Source organism: Pogona vitticeps, chromosome 1 (genome assembly GCF_051106095.1).
Source record: "Pogona vitticeps strain Pit_001003342236 chromosome 1, PviZW2.1, whole genome shotgun sequence".
NCBI lineage: Eukaryota > Metazoa > Chordata > Lepidosauria > Squamata > Agamidae > Pogona > Pogona vitticeps.
This window is the reverse complement of record NC_135783.1, coordinates 64,373,488-64,388,550: the sequence shown is the minus strand read 5'-3', so window position 1 is coordinate 64,388,550 and position 15,063 is coordinate 64,373,488. Positions and strand designations below refer to the sequence as shown.

Below are 15,063 nucleotides of genomic sequence, written 5' to 3'. Positions count from 1 at the left end.
GAGCCTTGGTGAAAACAAAGGTAAGAAAGGCAGACTCAGGAAGTTTCTTATGAAAAGAGATGATAAAATATTGTCCTTAACCCTGTAACAGAGATCTTGGAAGGGAGAGAGAATTTAAGAAGCACATATTATGCCATTGGAGTTCTAACCCCACTTTTAAAATCACTGTGTGTTGTGGGGGATAATTTAAAGTGAAAACAATGTTTAAACTGGCACTGCCCACATACAATTGCCCTAGTCTGTATCAGGCGTACGTATGATTACTTGAACATGAAAATCAGAATAGTCTTAGATTATCTTAAACTGAAATCTAGCCACAATTTAATGTAGATCATTCCTCTGTAGCCACAAGCGTTCAGGACCCTAGTACTGTGAAGTATTTTCTTAAATGGAGGAGTACAGTCTCTAAGGAGTATACTGAGAAACTAGAACATGTCCAGTGGAGGCTGATAAGAAGCTCTTGGAAATCAAACCCCATGGAGGAAATGTTGAGGGAATTCGGCATAGTTAGCCTAGAGAAGAGACGACTGAGAGGTAGGTTGCATGACAGCTGTATTTGAAAAGCAGTCAGGTGGAAGACGGAGCAAGCTTGCTTCCTCCAGCTCCAGAGAGTAGCGCTCGAAGTAATGGATCGAAATTCCAAAGCATTATAAAAGAGGTGATTTTGGCAAACCTCCTGACAGTAAGAGTGGCTCGACAGCAAAACAGTCTTGGGAGGTAGTGGATTCTCCTTCCCTGACGGTCTTTTAAGCGGAGGTTGTTTTAGCGGGGGGGGGGGGATCTCCTGTTTCTCCAACGGGATCTGGGCTCATGAGCCTTGGGGGTTTCTTACAACTCTACAGGGTTATGATTTCTAGTAGACAAGCCTCCAAGGGGCTGGCTTTGTTCGTTAAAGAAGCCTGTGAAGTAGAGATGCGGGGCGAATCATTCCTGCACGTTAATAGAAACCTAGCCCAAGGGTTTAGGTCTCTGGCTGCAGAGCCAGAGGTTGGGAGTTCGATTCTGCGCGGCGCCTTCTTGGCTCGAAGATCTATAGGGTCCGTTTCAGCTCTGCAGTTCGATGATGATGATGATGATACCTTCTTGTCCCTCCCAGAGCCCTCCTGTGGAAAGTCGTGCCGTACCCGGAAAGCTTCTTCCGCCCGCCTCCCTGGCCGACCGTGTGGGGCGGGGGCGGGGAGGGGTGGGTGGAAAGAGGGGCAGCCTTTGTGGAGCCACGTGGGCCCTGGTTTGTTGCCCTTAGCAGAGGACGCGGAGGCTCGACGGCGGAGCCTCCGGAGAAGGAGGGAGGGCTCGCGGGGGCGGCCTCGCAGGCACCCACGCTGTTCTGCGCGGACGTCTCGGGGGCAGTGGAAGCGAGCAACCCGCGGGAGCCTCGACTCCCCACCTCCGCCCAACGGGGACCCTTTTCCATGGGGGGAAGTAAGTCGGACGCCCGTCACGCCTCCCGCGGCCGCCGCTGTTAAGCGTTGCTACTGTAGCTACGGACGCGCGATCCGGGCGACACCCGGGGCTTCTTTAAACAATGCCAAGGAGTCTTTAGCAAGACGGGCTGTTTGGCATGAGCTTTTGTGGGCTGCCCGAAATGAAATGCTGAAATCTTAGGCCCCGTTAAACTTATTTGGGAGCTTATGCCGAATGAAACGTGTTCTTGGGTGCCGCACGACTCCGTTGTTTCGCTGCAACAGAGCAAAAGAGCCCCCCCTTCACACATTGCATCTTTTATTGTTTTCCTCCGAGTGTCCGGAACCAATCTTTTGCTAGCTATTTCTGAGACTAGAACCCTATTCATGTTTTGTGGTTATGTGCCATCAAGTTGGATCTGACGTATGGAGTTTTCAAAGTGTGTGAGATGTGTAAGAAGTGCTTTTTTTTTTTTAACCAGTACCACCTCCGCAGTGAGTTTCTGTGGACAAGCAGAGATTAGAACTCTGGTCTCCTGGGTCCAGGTCTGTCTGTCTGTCCGTCCATCCACTGCTACACCACATTGGCTCTCATTCACGTTTTATCTGGGAGCAGATGCTACTGAACATGGCCACTATGTTTAATGTTTCTAAGATTTTGTGTAAATCTGGGTAGAGTGGGCGGCATATAAATTAAATAAATAAATAAATAAATAAATAAATAAATAAATAAATAAATAAATAAATAAATAAATAAATAAATAAATAAATAAAGTTTGAAATCATATATTTACCATGTATAACTCCTGCAACCAGTGGAATCTAGCAACAAGTGAAACAATGCAATCCTATGCATTCTCCCACTTAGAGGTACAGTGGTGCCTTGCAAGACAAATGCCTCACAGGACAAAAAACTCGCAAGACAAATGGTTTTTGCAATGAGGGGGTGATGACTAGCAAGACAAATGTTCCTATGGCCCTGCTTTGCAATAAGGTTTTCCATTTTTTGTTCCTGCCTCATGTTTACTGATTTTTAAATGTTTTTCTGTGATGTTTAAAAAGTTAATTTTTTTGCTGAAATTTTAAAAATTATCTGCACAATATGTATGGCTTTAAAGAGCACTTAATAAACCCTTTGTAAACCAAATGTAACTTTGTTTTGACTTTTTTTTGCCCATAGGAATGCATTAATTAGATTTCAATTCATTCCTATGGGAAAACGCGTTTCGCAAGATGAATTTTTCGCAAGACAACATTAACCGCAGAATGAATTAAGTTCATCTTGAGAGGCACCACTGTACATCCCATTGTGTTCAATAGGATAATTCTCCCATGTAAGTGTATGTTGGATTTGTTGTTCACCTGTAATGAAGTCAACCCCTTATCAGGTTTTCATATTTCAATTCTGCCAATATCCAAAGCACACTGATGCTTTTGAGTACAATTGAGAAAAATGTGATCCCAGACTCCAACATCAAGGGTTATTTATTTAAATTAGAAATTTGGAATTTTCTGCATGGGATTAATATTTTCATCATCTGAAACTCAGAATTTCAGCTGAAATGCTTCATATGCATGATTATTTTCTGATGTGGTTATAACAAAGGCTCTACTTCATACTCGCTGTATTTTTAAAAGGAAGTGTGTATTCATGATTGTTCTTCCTGACTACAGTACTAAGGTGAAAAATGATAAAAAAATGGGAGAGTCAACAAAGAATGATGAGGAATATCAGGCATTTTCAAAATTTCATTATATGTCTGAAGCTGAAATGCTACTTGAATTTCTTGTTCATATGCAACACATAATGGGGAAATAAGATTCACTGAAAAAGACAGTAATGTTGGGAAAGATGAAGGCAGCAGGAAAAAAAAAAGACCATATAGAAGATTTGTTGTTGTTGTTATGTGCTGCCAAGTTGCCTCTGACTCATGGTGACCCTATGAATGAGCACTCTCCAAAAGGTCCTCTTCTTAACTGCCTTGCTGAGCTTTTGTAAAGCCTGTGGTTCCTTTAGGGAGTCAATGCATCTCATATTTGGTCATCCTCTTTCCCTGCTGCCTTTCCCCTTTCCCAGCACTATTGTCTTTTCCAGAGAATCCTGTCTTCTCACAATGTGCCCAAAGCAGGACAACCGACTTTAAACATTGTTGCCTCCAGAGATAGCTCAGGCTGGTTTGGATCTAGGACCCACATTTCTTAGATCACACATAAAGCAAAGCAAAGTAAAGCGTGCTGCTTATATACGGCCCCATAGTGCTACAAGCACTCTCTGGGCGGTTTACAAGTTAATTATGCAGGCTACACGTTGCCCCCCCCAGCAAGCTGAGTACTCATTTTACCGACCTCGGAAGGATAGAAGACTGAGTCAACCTTGAGCCGGCTACCTGGGATTGAACCCCAGATCGTGAGCACAGTTTTAGCTGCAGTGCAGCAGTTTAACCACTGCACCACGAGGCTCGCATAAGAAACAGAATCCACAGAGGAGATGGATTGATTGCATAAAGGAAGCTGTGGTCTTGAGTTTAAAGACTCTTAATGAAAGCACTGTTTCAAGTTCATTAATTTTTAAGGCTAGAAATTTAAAAGTGATTTGATGGCATAAAAGAAAAATGTACAGCGCAGCTAGTTAGGCTTGGGACTGCAGCCAGTGAAGGAAGAGGGAAATTAAATGCCCCTTTTCTACATTTAAATATTGTTGCAATAGCCTGGTGTTACAAATTTATTTGGTGGTGGTGCAGTACAAGACTCTCTCTCTTGTTATTCCTTTTTCTTTCAGTACCAAAAGTGTATTGCCACTTTCAACCTCAATTGTTTGGTGGTGATAGCTTAGACATGATGGGCTGATCCGCTTGAACAACACTACCAAACAATATTAAGTGTATGTGCGTGCATGCATACATGTGAGTGTTTGAAAAATAACTTAACTTTTATGAAGCAAATGCTTCTTTGTGTTGTTTTTCACTCGGATTTGGTGCTTCAGAAAATAAGCAGTTTGGAGGCCTTCTGGTTAGACTTTGGTGTTGACCCCAAGCTGAAAGTTCGAAATCCAAAGCTGTATTTATTTATTCAGACATACAGACACGTTCTAGCTTTCTTCTAGGGACTTAGACTTCAAGGGAACATTTACTTTGTCTCAGAAAGCAACAGAATTGATATAAAGGGAGGACATTCAGGCTTCAGCCATATACAATGTACATTATTAGTATCTCTGCAGAGGCCTCTAGGAACATTACAGTGGGGTCTTGACTTGAGAACTTAATCCGTATTGGAAGGCGGTTCTCAAGTCAAAAAGTTCTCAAGTCAAATCTGCATTTCCCATAGGAATGCATTGAAAACCATTTGATCCGTATCTGCTCTTTTCCGTCCATAGAAACTAATGGGAAGCTGCTATTCCGCCTTTGACCACTAGAGGGGGAATATTTTGTTTCTTTTTTTCTTAGGTCAAGAAAGGTTCAGAGAAGGCAGGGAAAATACAGTCCAGGCAGTACAGTACCAGGCAGTCCGAAGACTGTCTCCCAATCCACTCTCTAAACGCTGGGAGGAGTGAGGAAGCAGACAGGCACCCTTTTCACTGGCCAACAGTTAACTGAAAGTTCAAATTTTGCACTTTCCCTGCCTCCCACGTGGTTTTTTTTTCAGTTCTTAACTCAAATCTAAGTACTTAAGTCAAGTCAATATTTTCCTATGAGAGTGGTTCTTAAGTCAAAATGTTCTTAACTCAAGCCATTCTTAAGTCAAGACCCCACTGTAGTTTGATTTAAGACATATATTGTTATACAAAACCCTTTCTCTTTGTATGTGACTGAGTACAAAATATTTATTAGTGGGAGCTTTGAGAGGAAAATAAAGAGGCAGAGGTGCAATGTAGGTGCAAATCCCTCACTTTATCACAACTGAAATTTGTGAAAATTCAGTATGATTTACTAAGTAGAATGATGGACTTCAGACAGAAGAGTTTATCCTGTATAAACCTGTCTATGTCATTTCATATGAAAGTTGTTTCCTCTCTGCTTTCTTTTCTTCTTTTTGAAACCCTGTCATAGGAAGCCTTATGAGGATGGTTATGCTTTTAATGCACATAAAATGATTTGCATAGTATGATTCATTATTGAATATTTGATATTTAAGTCTGTGTGGGCTCACCACTGCTTTTTTTTTCCTAGTGGTTATGAAAGAGTGAATCTTGCCCTTCAGTGCAAAAATACTTTCCCCATTAATTCAAAATGGTGGACTTCAGGATCAGTTTAACAATTTCCTTTTTTTCAACTACATTCACTCTATATTCTTAACAAGGATCTTGAATCTGGGAAATGGAAGCAGATATTCTCAAAGCTAATGACTGTGGATCTCAGTGGGCTGCAGAAGATTCCTCAGAACAAGTAGCCTATCATGATACAACTGATGACAACAGAGGATCTTCATCTTCTTTAAGTCAAGGCTGGGTAAACAGCACAGTTGATGTCCTCACAGAACAGTGGACGTCTCCGAACAGCAGCACACTAGCAAGAGATGGCCTGTCTGTTAACCTGGATCATGCTGAAGAATTTCAGGATATTCCATTTAATTACTTGGCCACTTCTCTTTTTACCCCTCACGTGTCACCAGCCACTCAAGCTGAAATGCCATCTGACAGGAAAAATAATGAAACTTTGCAAACCCCAAGTTGTGCTGCTTTTGCTTCTCCTTTGTCAACTCAAGAAATCATATTCTGTCAAACAATGAAACAGGTACGTCTGCTTAAAATAACTTGCCTTTATTATAACCAGAAACTCTCAATGACTATGTAATTTGCTGAGGTTTCCCTGAGTTGATAAAAATTGTCATTTGAAATAAGACCTGGAGACTGTAGTGTTTGAATGCCATGGAATGCAGCACAACACTTTCTTTGCAGATGGAGCTCAGAGAAATACAGAACACGGAGCTGTGTGTGTGGTAAACCAGTCAGAGGACCCATTTGCTAAAAAAATTCTATTAGTTGAGAACAAAAAGAGCCAGTGGGAGCTGGACAGCAGCAGGCACTGACATTGATCCTGCTGTTTTGCCAGTTAATCTCAATACCAGTTGTTGGGGACCAAGGCTGGCTGGTAGGGAATAATCTAAGGCAAGGATGAGGAAATCTCCAGTGTGATTATCTTAACGTGTTGGAGGATGCAGTCAAAATTTGCAACCAGGTCCTTGATAATTACAGTGAACCTAGCTTGCGCATGGAGCTGTTCAACTGTAAGGTCTTCTCATTATTTTGCGTATGTGGAAGAATGTGCTGGCTAACTTCTTTGCCTCCTTTAGATCCTGGTATTGAACCTTTTAAGCAAGCAACAGTGAATGCATGTATGCAGCGGAGAGCAGGATCTGAAGATTTAAATCCAACTGATTCTGTGGACCAGTTGGGTTTAGATCACTGCTTTCAGATATCAATGTTTGCTGGGTTGTCTTCGATAATACCAGTTCTCTTCCCAGACTCCAGAGGAGCAGGAGCAGCTCATGAGGCACCAGTTAGAACACCTGCAACGGCTAGTAGCTGAACAGCAGAAAATCATTATGTTCTATAATCCAGGTATTGCAAGAACTGCATTCTTTCAGGAAAGCACTGTATTTTTTAAAGCATACTTTCAGACTGTCATAAATGTGTGATCCTGTGTGGATCATTTTGATTAAGGATGTCAAATTTAACTACCAGGACAGATGCCAGAAATTTTAATGAATTTCAGGAAATGTGAGTAGGTGGGATTCTTAAAATGGTGTTTCGTTTTCTCTGTAAAAACAATTTTGATACCTATCAAAATATGTCAACTTTTTGTTAGGCTTATTTGGTTATTCTCTTTGCAGGATACAGCAGCCTGGTGCTGATCCTGTGATTATTTAAATTAATAACCTGGGCACTGGTAGTAATCTGAAAGAAAAAAACCTTCATTGTTTATTATTTAGGAAATCCAGGTGATGATAATGAGAGAGGAAATAAAATCAGTACACGTTACAGAAGCCCTTTGCACACAGAGTATGCTGGCAGCCATTATCTGCTTCTGTAACTAGGAGGATGAAAAGGTGGGAAATTATTGCACAGATAGAAGGAGGAAGGAAATAAACCTAAGAGTGTCAAACATGTAGAACTAGAACAGGTCAAAGAGGAAAGCAGACTACAGTTGTCTATCTGCCTATTACTTCCCTCCCATGGTTCTGATCACATTGCATGCATTGGTGTTGATGGTAAACATAGATGGAACATGTATTGAGAAGCAAACTAGAAATGGTGTTTTCAAAAACATGAGAGGCAAGGAAAGGCAGCTAGCTTGCCAGTATGGGCTAAAAGGGAACTAACTGCTCATTGTTACCTGTTCTGTTTGTTCTTCCAGACTTTTCAGTTTCTCCTGATATTCTGCCCTATTTATTTGCTTTAATTCTATCCCTTCCAGGAGTCTCAGCCGCCTTATGTCATGCCCAACTCCCTCTGGGGAATTCTTTCCAAGTTCAGAATCAAGGATGTCCACAGATCAATCCCTTAATAATCAAACCAACTTTACAGACATGCACCACAAGGACCTCAGGAAACAACTCCTTCAAAGAAGCTTCAGAGGAACATCCTGAAGAAGCAGGTAATAATATGAAATGGAATATGAAGTACTGTACATTTTTGTAGACTGTATCTGTCTTTGCTCTTTGCCTCCAAACCCAACCACTACCACCATCACCACGTGGCAATCGAAACAACTCATTTGTAAATGAAACAGACTGCAGTCGTCCCTGTAGTCATTGGGGATTTGGGAACAATATCAACAAATTTCACACAGTATTATAAGCAGTTGCAGATCTCAGAATTAACACCATAAGAGCTACAAAAAATGGCAATATTGGGAACAGCATGCATACCGTTCTGATATTTAACAGATAGTTTTTTGCTTAAAACTTGTATCTGTTATATAATACAAGTCAGTATTTTTATAATTTTGATTGACTGTGCCATGTTTGCTTGTTTGTTTGTTGAATAATTATAATAGTTTGTGGTCATGTCCATTCTGACTTACGCCAACCTTTTCCAGGGTTTTCTAGGTTGAAATTACTGAGAAGTGGCTGACCATTCCCTTCTTCTAGGGGTGTCCTGGGACTGTACAGCTTTCCCATGACTGCACAGGCTGGCTTTTCTCCCAGGAGGCACAGAGGAGAACTGAATTCTCAACCTCTGGCTCCACAGCTAGATATGTAAACCACTGAGCTATCCAGCCAGATAAACCTTATAACATACAGTATTTTTAATTAAACAAAAACATAATATGACAGCATGGTATGGTGTGTTTCTCTACTGCTGACTGCCAATACTGTAGGAGAAGGATCAAGGAACTCACAGTCTGATATTTCGTGTTAGAGGAAATGAACAAAATTAATTGTCAAGCGCTCTGAAACAGTCATGCTCTCTGTAAATATATTGTGCCAGTTCACACATAGAGTTCTTGACCTATGAGGTTTCCCTGTTGTTGTTGTTGTTGTTGTTGTTGTTGTTGTTGTTGTTGTTGTTGTTGTTGTTGTTGTTGTTGTTGTTGTTGTTGTTGTTGTTGTTGCATACATTGAAAAATGTGTTGGGCAGCCTCTTTGCTTCCTTTAGAGCCTGGGGTTAGCTCTTTTCATAAATTGTCCAAAATTGAGTCAATTTAAGTATGTGATGTAGTGGGACAAGATCTAGTGGGGCAAGATCATAAGGTTCCTTATCATATTGATCAGTCTATGTATGAATGGAGGTACCTAAGTAGGAACTTTGCACATGGGATGAAGGTACATAGCTCTTAGTTTGCCTTGCAAATTCATTCCCCCTTTCCTTTTATGTGTGTGCACTTATCTGAGTGCTGCAAAAATGTTAGTAGTTCAAAATAATGCCAGTGGTTTTCCTTACTACCTCTATGAATTCTCTTGCTGGTTCTGCATGGGAGCCTCTGTGATACTGAGTAGAATTACAAAAGCCTACATTTATGTAGTTCTGATATATTCAGGATAGTATCCTAATTTTTTTAAAAAAATCTTGTCTAAATAGGAGCAAATATAGAACCTATACCTAAAAGTTATGAAGCCACTACAGAAGAGTCTTTCAGACAGAATGCTGAACGAGAGAACAATGCTGGAGTAAAAGGTGACGATGGGAATATTTCTGTTTATGCATGCTTTCATATTTGTCCTTTTCTCTGAAATTGCTGTCCTTTGTTTACAGAGAAACCATCAATGGCATCCCTGGGCAATTCAATTTTTACTGTTTCCTGTAGTTTTGGAGGAGGTAGCCATGTTAGTGCATGCATATCAGGCAAAAACCAAAGAAACAAAACAAAACAAAAAAGGCAAAAACATGTGGCACATATTTTAATGGTGCCACATGTTTTGTCTTGTTTTGTTTTGTTTTGTATCTTTGTTTTATGCTAGCATTTTCTGTGTGTTTTTCCTCCGAAACATGAATTACAATAATTGTTCCGACTCTGATAGGTTTGTTTAGAAAACGTAAATTTTTTTCAATCCATTTCCCACTTCTACATGGAAATTTGCCTTTATGACACGATTACCTTTCCCCCGCTTTAAAAGCTAATTAATTTAGAAGAGTTTTTCTTCTTTTGTTTCCTGATTGAAGAGTCTTGGTTTGAAACCTTGCCCACTATTAGAGAAGAAAAAGGAGAAAAACAAATATTTGAAAATTCTTCCCCTTCCCCTTTTGGAGTGAGAATGGATACAAGAAATAGAAATGGAGATGACAGGTGAGAGGGCATTGTGTACAAATATACATAAAAATAAAACTTTTAAAGAATAACTTTAAAACTGGTTAGTGTCAATTTTTTTTGCTAAATGCTATATTGATCTCTTTTTCTGTAGGCATTCCATTTTACCTTTACAACAACCCTGAGATATATATTTTTCTATGAGATTACAAGTAACCAGAAATTATACAGTCAACTCTGTGATTGAGCTATGATTTGAATCTCCAGTTTAAATCAAATAGATTTTGAAGTGTTCGTGTTTATAGGAGCAGCATTGCTACAAGCTCAGAATTAACAGACCACAATACAAACAGTCCTGCACGAGGCTGGTGATAAATGTGAGCTAATTAGATTTGGCATAATGAGAAGAAGTGGGGCATCTTGTAAAAACACCACCAGGATGCCCATCATCACTTCCCTTATCAGCATTCTGTCTCCACCTCACTTTCTAAGCTGAATCCTAGCATACTTCGCCTCGGCTGTAATTAATCATAACGCTGAAGGACTGTTGCACATTCTTTGTTCAGACCTGCTGTTTTATTTCTTTAGACCAATCCGACCTGGAATTGGAGTCAGACAGAGAACATTTGAAGAATTTGTTGAAGAACAACTTAAAATAGATTCCCAGAGTGCAGAAAAGCTGCAACAGGTACTGTCATGCCGTGCGCCATGTTAGTAAAACGATCCAACTTTGAAGAAATCTCATTAGGGCTTTCAGTGGCAAAAGCAACTCACCCTTTCAAGTCTCATTTTTGTTGGTATGTCTTTCCATTTTTATCCCTCTTTTCAAAATATAGGCCCAAACTAAATAAGACTCTTTACAGTTCCTGTAAGAGGAAACGATTGTCAGTTTGTTTTAAAATGAAGTTGCTTCAGTCCTCATCTGGCAAATTACCCTGCTTTTGTTTTATATTTATTCAACTAGGGTATATCAGTTTTGTTTGCATTGTGGCAAATTTTGTAAGAGGAGGAAATACATGTTTATTTTAACATGTAATCTGACACCGTTGCAGCTGTGTGTTATACAAATACTAGCCTTGATCTTAACCAAGAGGCTTAGAAGCAATTGGTTAAACAGTTACTAATATTCTTGTTGTTCTCATTCTACATTGTTACGACACAGTGGTGTAAGATAGTCACATTTTTACGTGCAGATTTTGCTTCTGCCTTTCTCTATATTTAGACGAAGGTACAATGAGGGGAAAATGTCTATTCAGTCCTTTACTCAAAAGTATAGGATTGTGGAAAGACTGAAATAACTGAGCATGTTTAGCCTTGAGAAAAGAAGACTGAGAGAAGATATGATAGCACTTTTCAAATACTTACAGAGGAGGGGCAGGATCAGTTCTCGATCATCCCAGAGTGAAGGACACATAATAATGGGCTGAAGCTGCAGAAAGACAGATTTAGGTTGAACAGCAGTAGTACAATGGACTCAGTTACCTCAGGAGGTGCTGAGTGCTACAGTGCTGGAGGCATTCAAGAGAAAATTGGACACGCGTCTGTCAGATCTGCTTTGATTTGGTTTCCTGCATTGAGCAGGGGCTTGGATTTGATGACCTTATAGGCCCTTTCCAACTCAATTATTCTATGGTTCAAAAAAGAAAAATAAAGAAACAGGAATGAGCTAGTTTCTGTGGCTGTCTCCACTGTAGGGTGGGTCAGGAGTTATGATGCTAGATTACTGAAGATCACTAAACCTCAATTCAAAGTGCAAAGATGTTAAGAATACTAACAGTGGTTCCAGTGGTAACTGTGACATGAAATGGTGCATAGTACAGCCACGTCATTACAAGGGATTTTGCAAAGTTTCAAAAAGGGAGTGAGAAGAGCTGAGATTTGATGTCTGCTGGAATAAGGCCTGTGGTTTCTTCCTCCTGAGAACATCTGTGCTATGGTGGCGGCCTTGGTTATCCTTCAAATGACAGGAAAAGATTATAGACAAACATCACAAGTACAGTTAGGTTCAGCATTAGCATTTGCCATGGAGATACCACAGGGACAATATTGAGTTCAGCATCTTTCATCTTTCCTTCCCCCCCCAAAAAAAATTTTTTTTTGTTGTTTACACAAATTAGGCCTAATACTAAACTATATTCCAGTTCTGTTTACCATCTTCATTCGCTTAATGTTCTCTTCCTGCTGCAGCCATCTGAGCTGGTGTGTTTCTGTGAGGCTGGACAATCAGACAGTGGGAACGAGCATGGAATGGATTACCTTTTTCGTTCATTCTCTGTTTTTAAAGATGACAAGCATAAATGGAGTTGTTGTAGGAACATACATGGATGCTCTTGGTGTTATATATTATTAAGATTTCCATGTTAAATATTACTGCTGTCTTGTATCATTGTATCGCTTGTAGACCTCCTGTGAGACTAAAGCAACTGCTCAGAAGTCATTTCTGAAATGTGGGGAAGGAATTGCAAGGTTTGAAAAAAATAAAGGAAAACCTGATAAGACTCTGGCCAGAAGTCACAGAAGAGTCAGCTTTGATTGCCGAAATAATTCCGTGTGGCTTGCTGAACAGAATACAGGAGAACTTCTGGGAAAATGTCGGCAGTTGAAAAGACAAGTTAGTAGCCCCTCAGTGCTGTTTATGAATGATAACATTACAGATTGTATCATTTCCAAGGATGACAGAAGAAATCAGTATAATAACCATGGTGGAAAGCAGGGAATTAAAAAAGGCAGCAAGAGTAGTCACGATCCTGATGGTGAAGAGTTGACAAGTGAGAAAGGATCTGGTTTATTATCTCAGATTAATTGTTCCAGCTGTTCACAAAAATGTAATGAAAATGAAATCAAGGCACAAATGACTGGAAATAAGGAAGCCTCATATCCTGGTTGTCAACCACACCAGAAAGTTCTGGAGGACAGACCCATAGATTCTAAGGTTTCATTCCAGCTTACGAAGAGCACAGAGAAAAGTGTATCACAACAGGTGGCAGGAAAACCCATGGATGCTTCAGCAAATGTCTCTGAGTTTTACAACACAGAAATCAATCAAACCCCTCAAGAGGATCAGAACTCCATATTTCAGGTTATTCAAGGTGTCAGTAAGGACAGACAGTGTAAACATGAATATCATGATGCTGTGGGTAAAAGCCCAGAGATCCAAATAGAAATTAGTCCTGGGTTTAAGAAAGTTAATGATCAAATAGTAAAAATTACATCTAATCCAGATAGAAGTCAGGTGACTATGACTGCCGATTTGCAGAGGGAGCACCACAGCAGTGCAGGCACTACTAACAAATGGGAAGGAAAAATCTTCTCTGATCCAGACAGCACTTCTACCGAAAGTGAAGGTGAGCCTAAATCTCATTGCTCTCGGTACCCATTAAGACACAGTACCCACACTAGAGCCATCACAAGTAAGAGCTTAGATCTTTCTGATGCTGACTATGCCACTGATGAGCCTAGTGGAGCTGAAGATCATTTATTGAAAAACCATGGGATATTGCTTGCCAAGAGGTGTGGTGGTCGGGAACCAGCACAAAAACAGGACACTTCTGTTGTGACAAGCAGCAGCAGCAGCAGCAGTGACTCAAGCCTCAGAGATGGTTGCCTGAATCATGGAAAAAACTACTCTCCTTTTAGAAAATCTCCCTTTCATTCCTCACAAACTGCAATAGGAGGGAGAGACCCTGAAATACAAAGGAATTTTATGGGCAACAGTGATAACAGAGAATTTAGCTTGAAGCCTTCTTCTTCAGCAAGCCATCTTGTGGCCAGCCTCTTCCCTGTGTTTAAGAGTAAAGCAAATCCAGAAGATAAGAGAGCAACTGAAGGTAAGACTTTAAAAAGGCATCAGTGACTTTTCCTTTAGACAACATAGCTTGCATTCTTCCAAGAATAAATACATGGATCCATCTGCTAGCTAGTCCTTTGTTGGCAAATTCAGTAATGGATTGCTTCAACAGTAATGCACAGCTATTGGTTGTTTGATTTAGTTGTGATTTTTAAAAAAAATATATGTGAACCCAGCTCATTTTTGGTTTGTCATATATTGCAGCTAGGAAGCAATCATATCCCAAATGAAATTGGTCTAAACTGTGATTTGCAGATTGCTGTAGTGCCTCTATGTTGGACAGCATGAATTTCAAAGCAATTCATGGTAACTATTTGTATCATTATATTGCACTTTACAAGTGCACTTGTGGGGCCTGAACTCTGATAATATTTAAAGTTTCTTTCACATTGCAATGCATTTTGATAGGGAATGCCAATGAACTTTATTAATACTTGCACAATCTAATTTTGCTCCCTTTTTTGCACACAGTGTCTGTGAGTGACTAATCATGTGATGTAACTATGAATGTCTTTGTAGAGCATGCTCAGAACAGACAGATGGACAAGTTAGAGGAATATGAAGGGGAGGCTCTAGTGCACCAAAAAGAAACCTCTTTGCTGGCTCAGATGAAAGAAGAACAAGCAAAAGCAATGGCTGTTCTCAGGTATGAAATTAATGTGTATTTATTATTCGTTTATTGTAATTGGACATACATATCTGGTGTTGCTTCTCTTCATTGAAGAAAAATGACAATAAATGTCATTTCATATGCATATGTTTGAAGTGGTGCTATTTAGTTTCCAAACAATATTTGCAATGCCCAAAAGCATCAGAATCCATGGATGCAATTAAAAAAAAAGATGCTGGCAGAACTAATGGAGACTGAAAGAAAAGATTAAAAGAGTGAGATGTTCCAAAGCCTATACAATAATTCAGCCTTGAACTGAATATACAAATCATGTCTCATCAGACCAAAGATAAATCCAGGCATGTATTGTAGCTACTTCGTGCTTAATAACTCATTTTTATGGGTAATAAAAGGCAGATTACGCGATATAGTCAATTAAGTAAATAATAAACACAGTCTAAACATGCATGTTGAGGAAACTGAGTTCATAGTAATAAGTAAAACACAAACAGCCCA

At 40.0% G+C, this 15,063-nt stretch overlaps 1 protein-coding gene across 3 annotated transcripts in view; it reads left to right on the top strand.

The window, feature by feature from the left end:
• The first annotated feature begins 4,186 nt into the window (after positions 1 to 4,186).
• LOC110087049 (uncharacterized) overlaps positions 4,187 to 15,063 on the top strand; it is a 30,580-nt gene continuing 19,703 nt past the window's right edge. For 2 of the 3 annotated variants that reach the window (XM_078383191.1, XM_078383190.1), the window contains exons 1-9: positions 4,188 to 4,306; positions 5,570 to 6,133; positions 6,864 to 6,960; positions 7,817 to 7,996; positions 9,424 to 9,519; positions 10,006 to 10,129; positions 10,679 to 10,778; positions 12,492 to 13,917; positions 14,457 to 14,583. In XM_078383191.1, coding sequence (XP_078239317.1) covers positions 5,717 to 6,133; positions 6,864 to 6,960; positions 7,817 to 7,996; positions 9,424 to 9,519; positions 10,006 to 10,129; positions 10,679 to 10,778; positions 12,492 to 13,917; positions 14,457 to 14,583 — 2,567 coding nt within the window. In that variant the 5' untranslated portion in view covers positions 4,188 to 4,306; positions 5,570 to 5,716. Of the gene's footprint in view, positions 4,307 to 5,569; positions 6,134 to 6,863; positions 6,961 to 7,816; positions 7,997 to 9,423; positions 9,520 to 10,005; positions 10,130 to 10,678; positions 10,779 to 12,491; positions 13,918 to 14,456; positions 14,584 to 15,063 lie in introns of all 3 variants that reach the window. The other variant, XR_013540507.1, reaches the window with a different exon arrangement.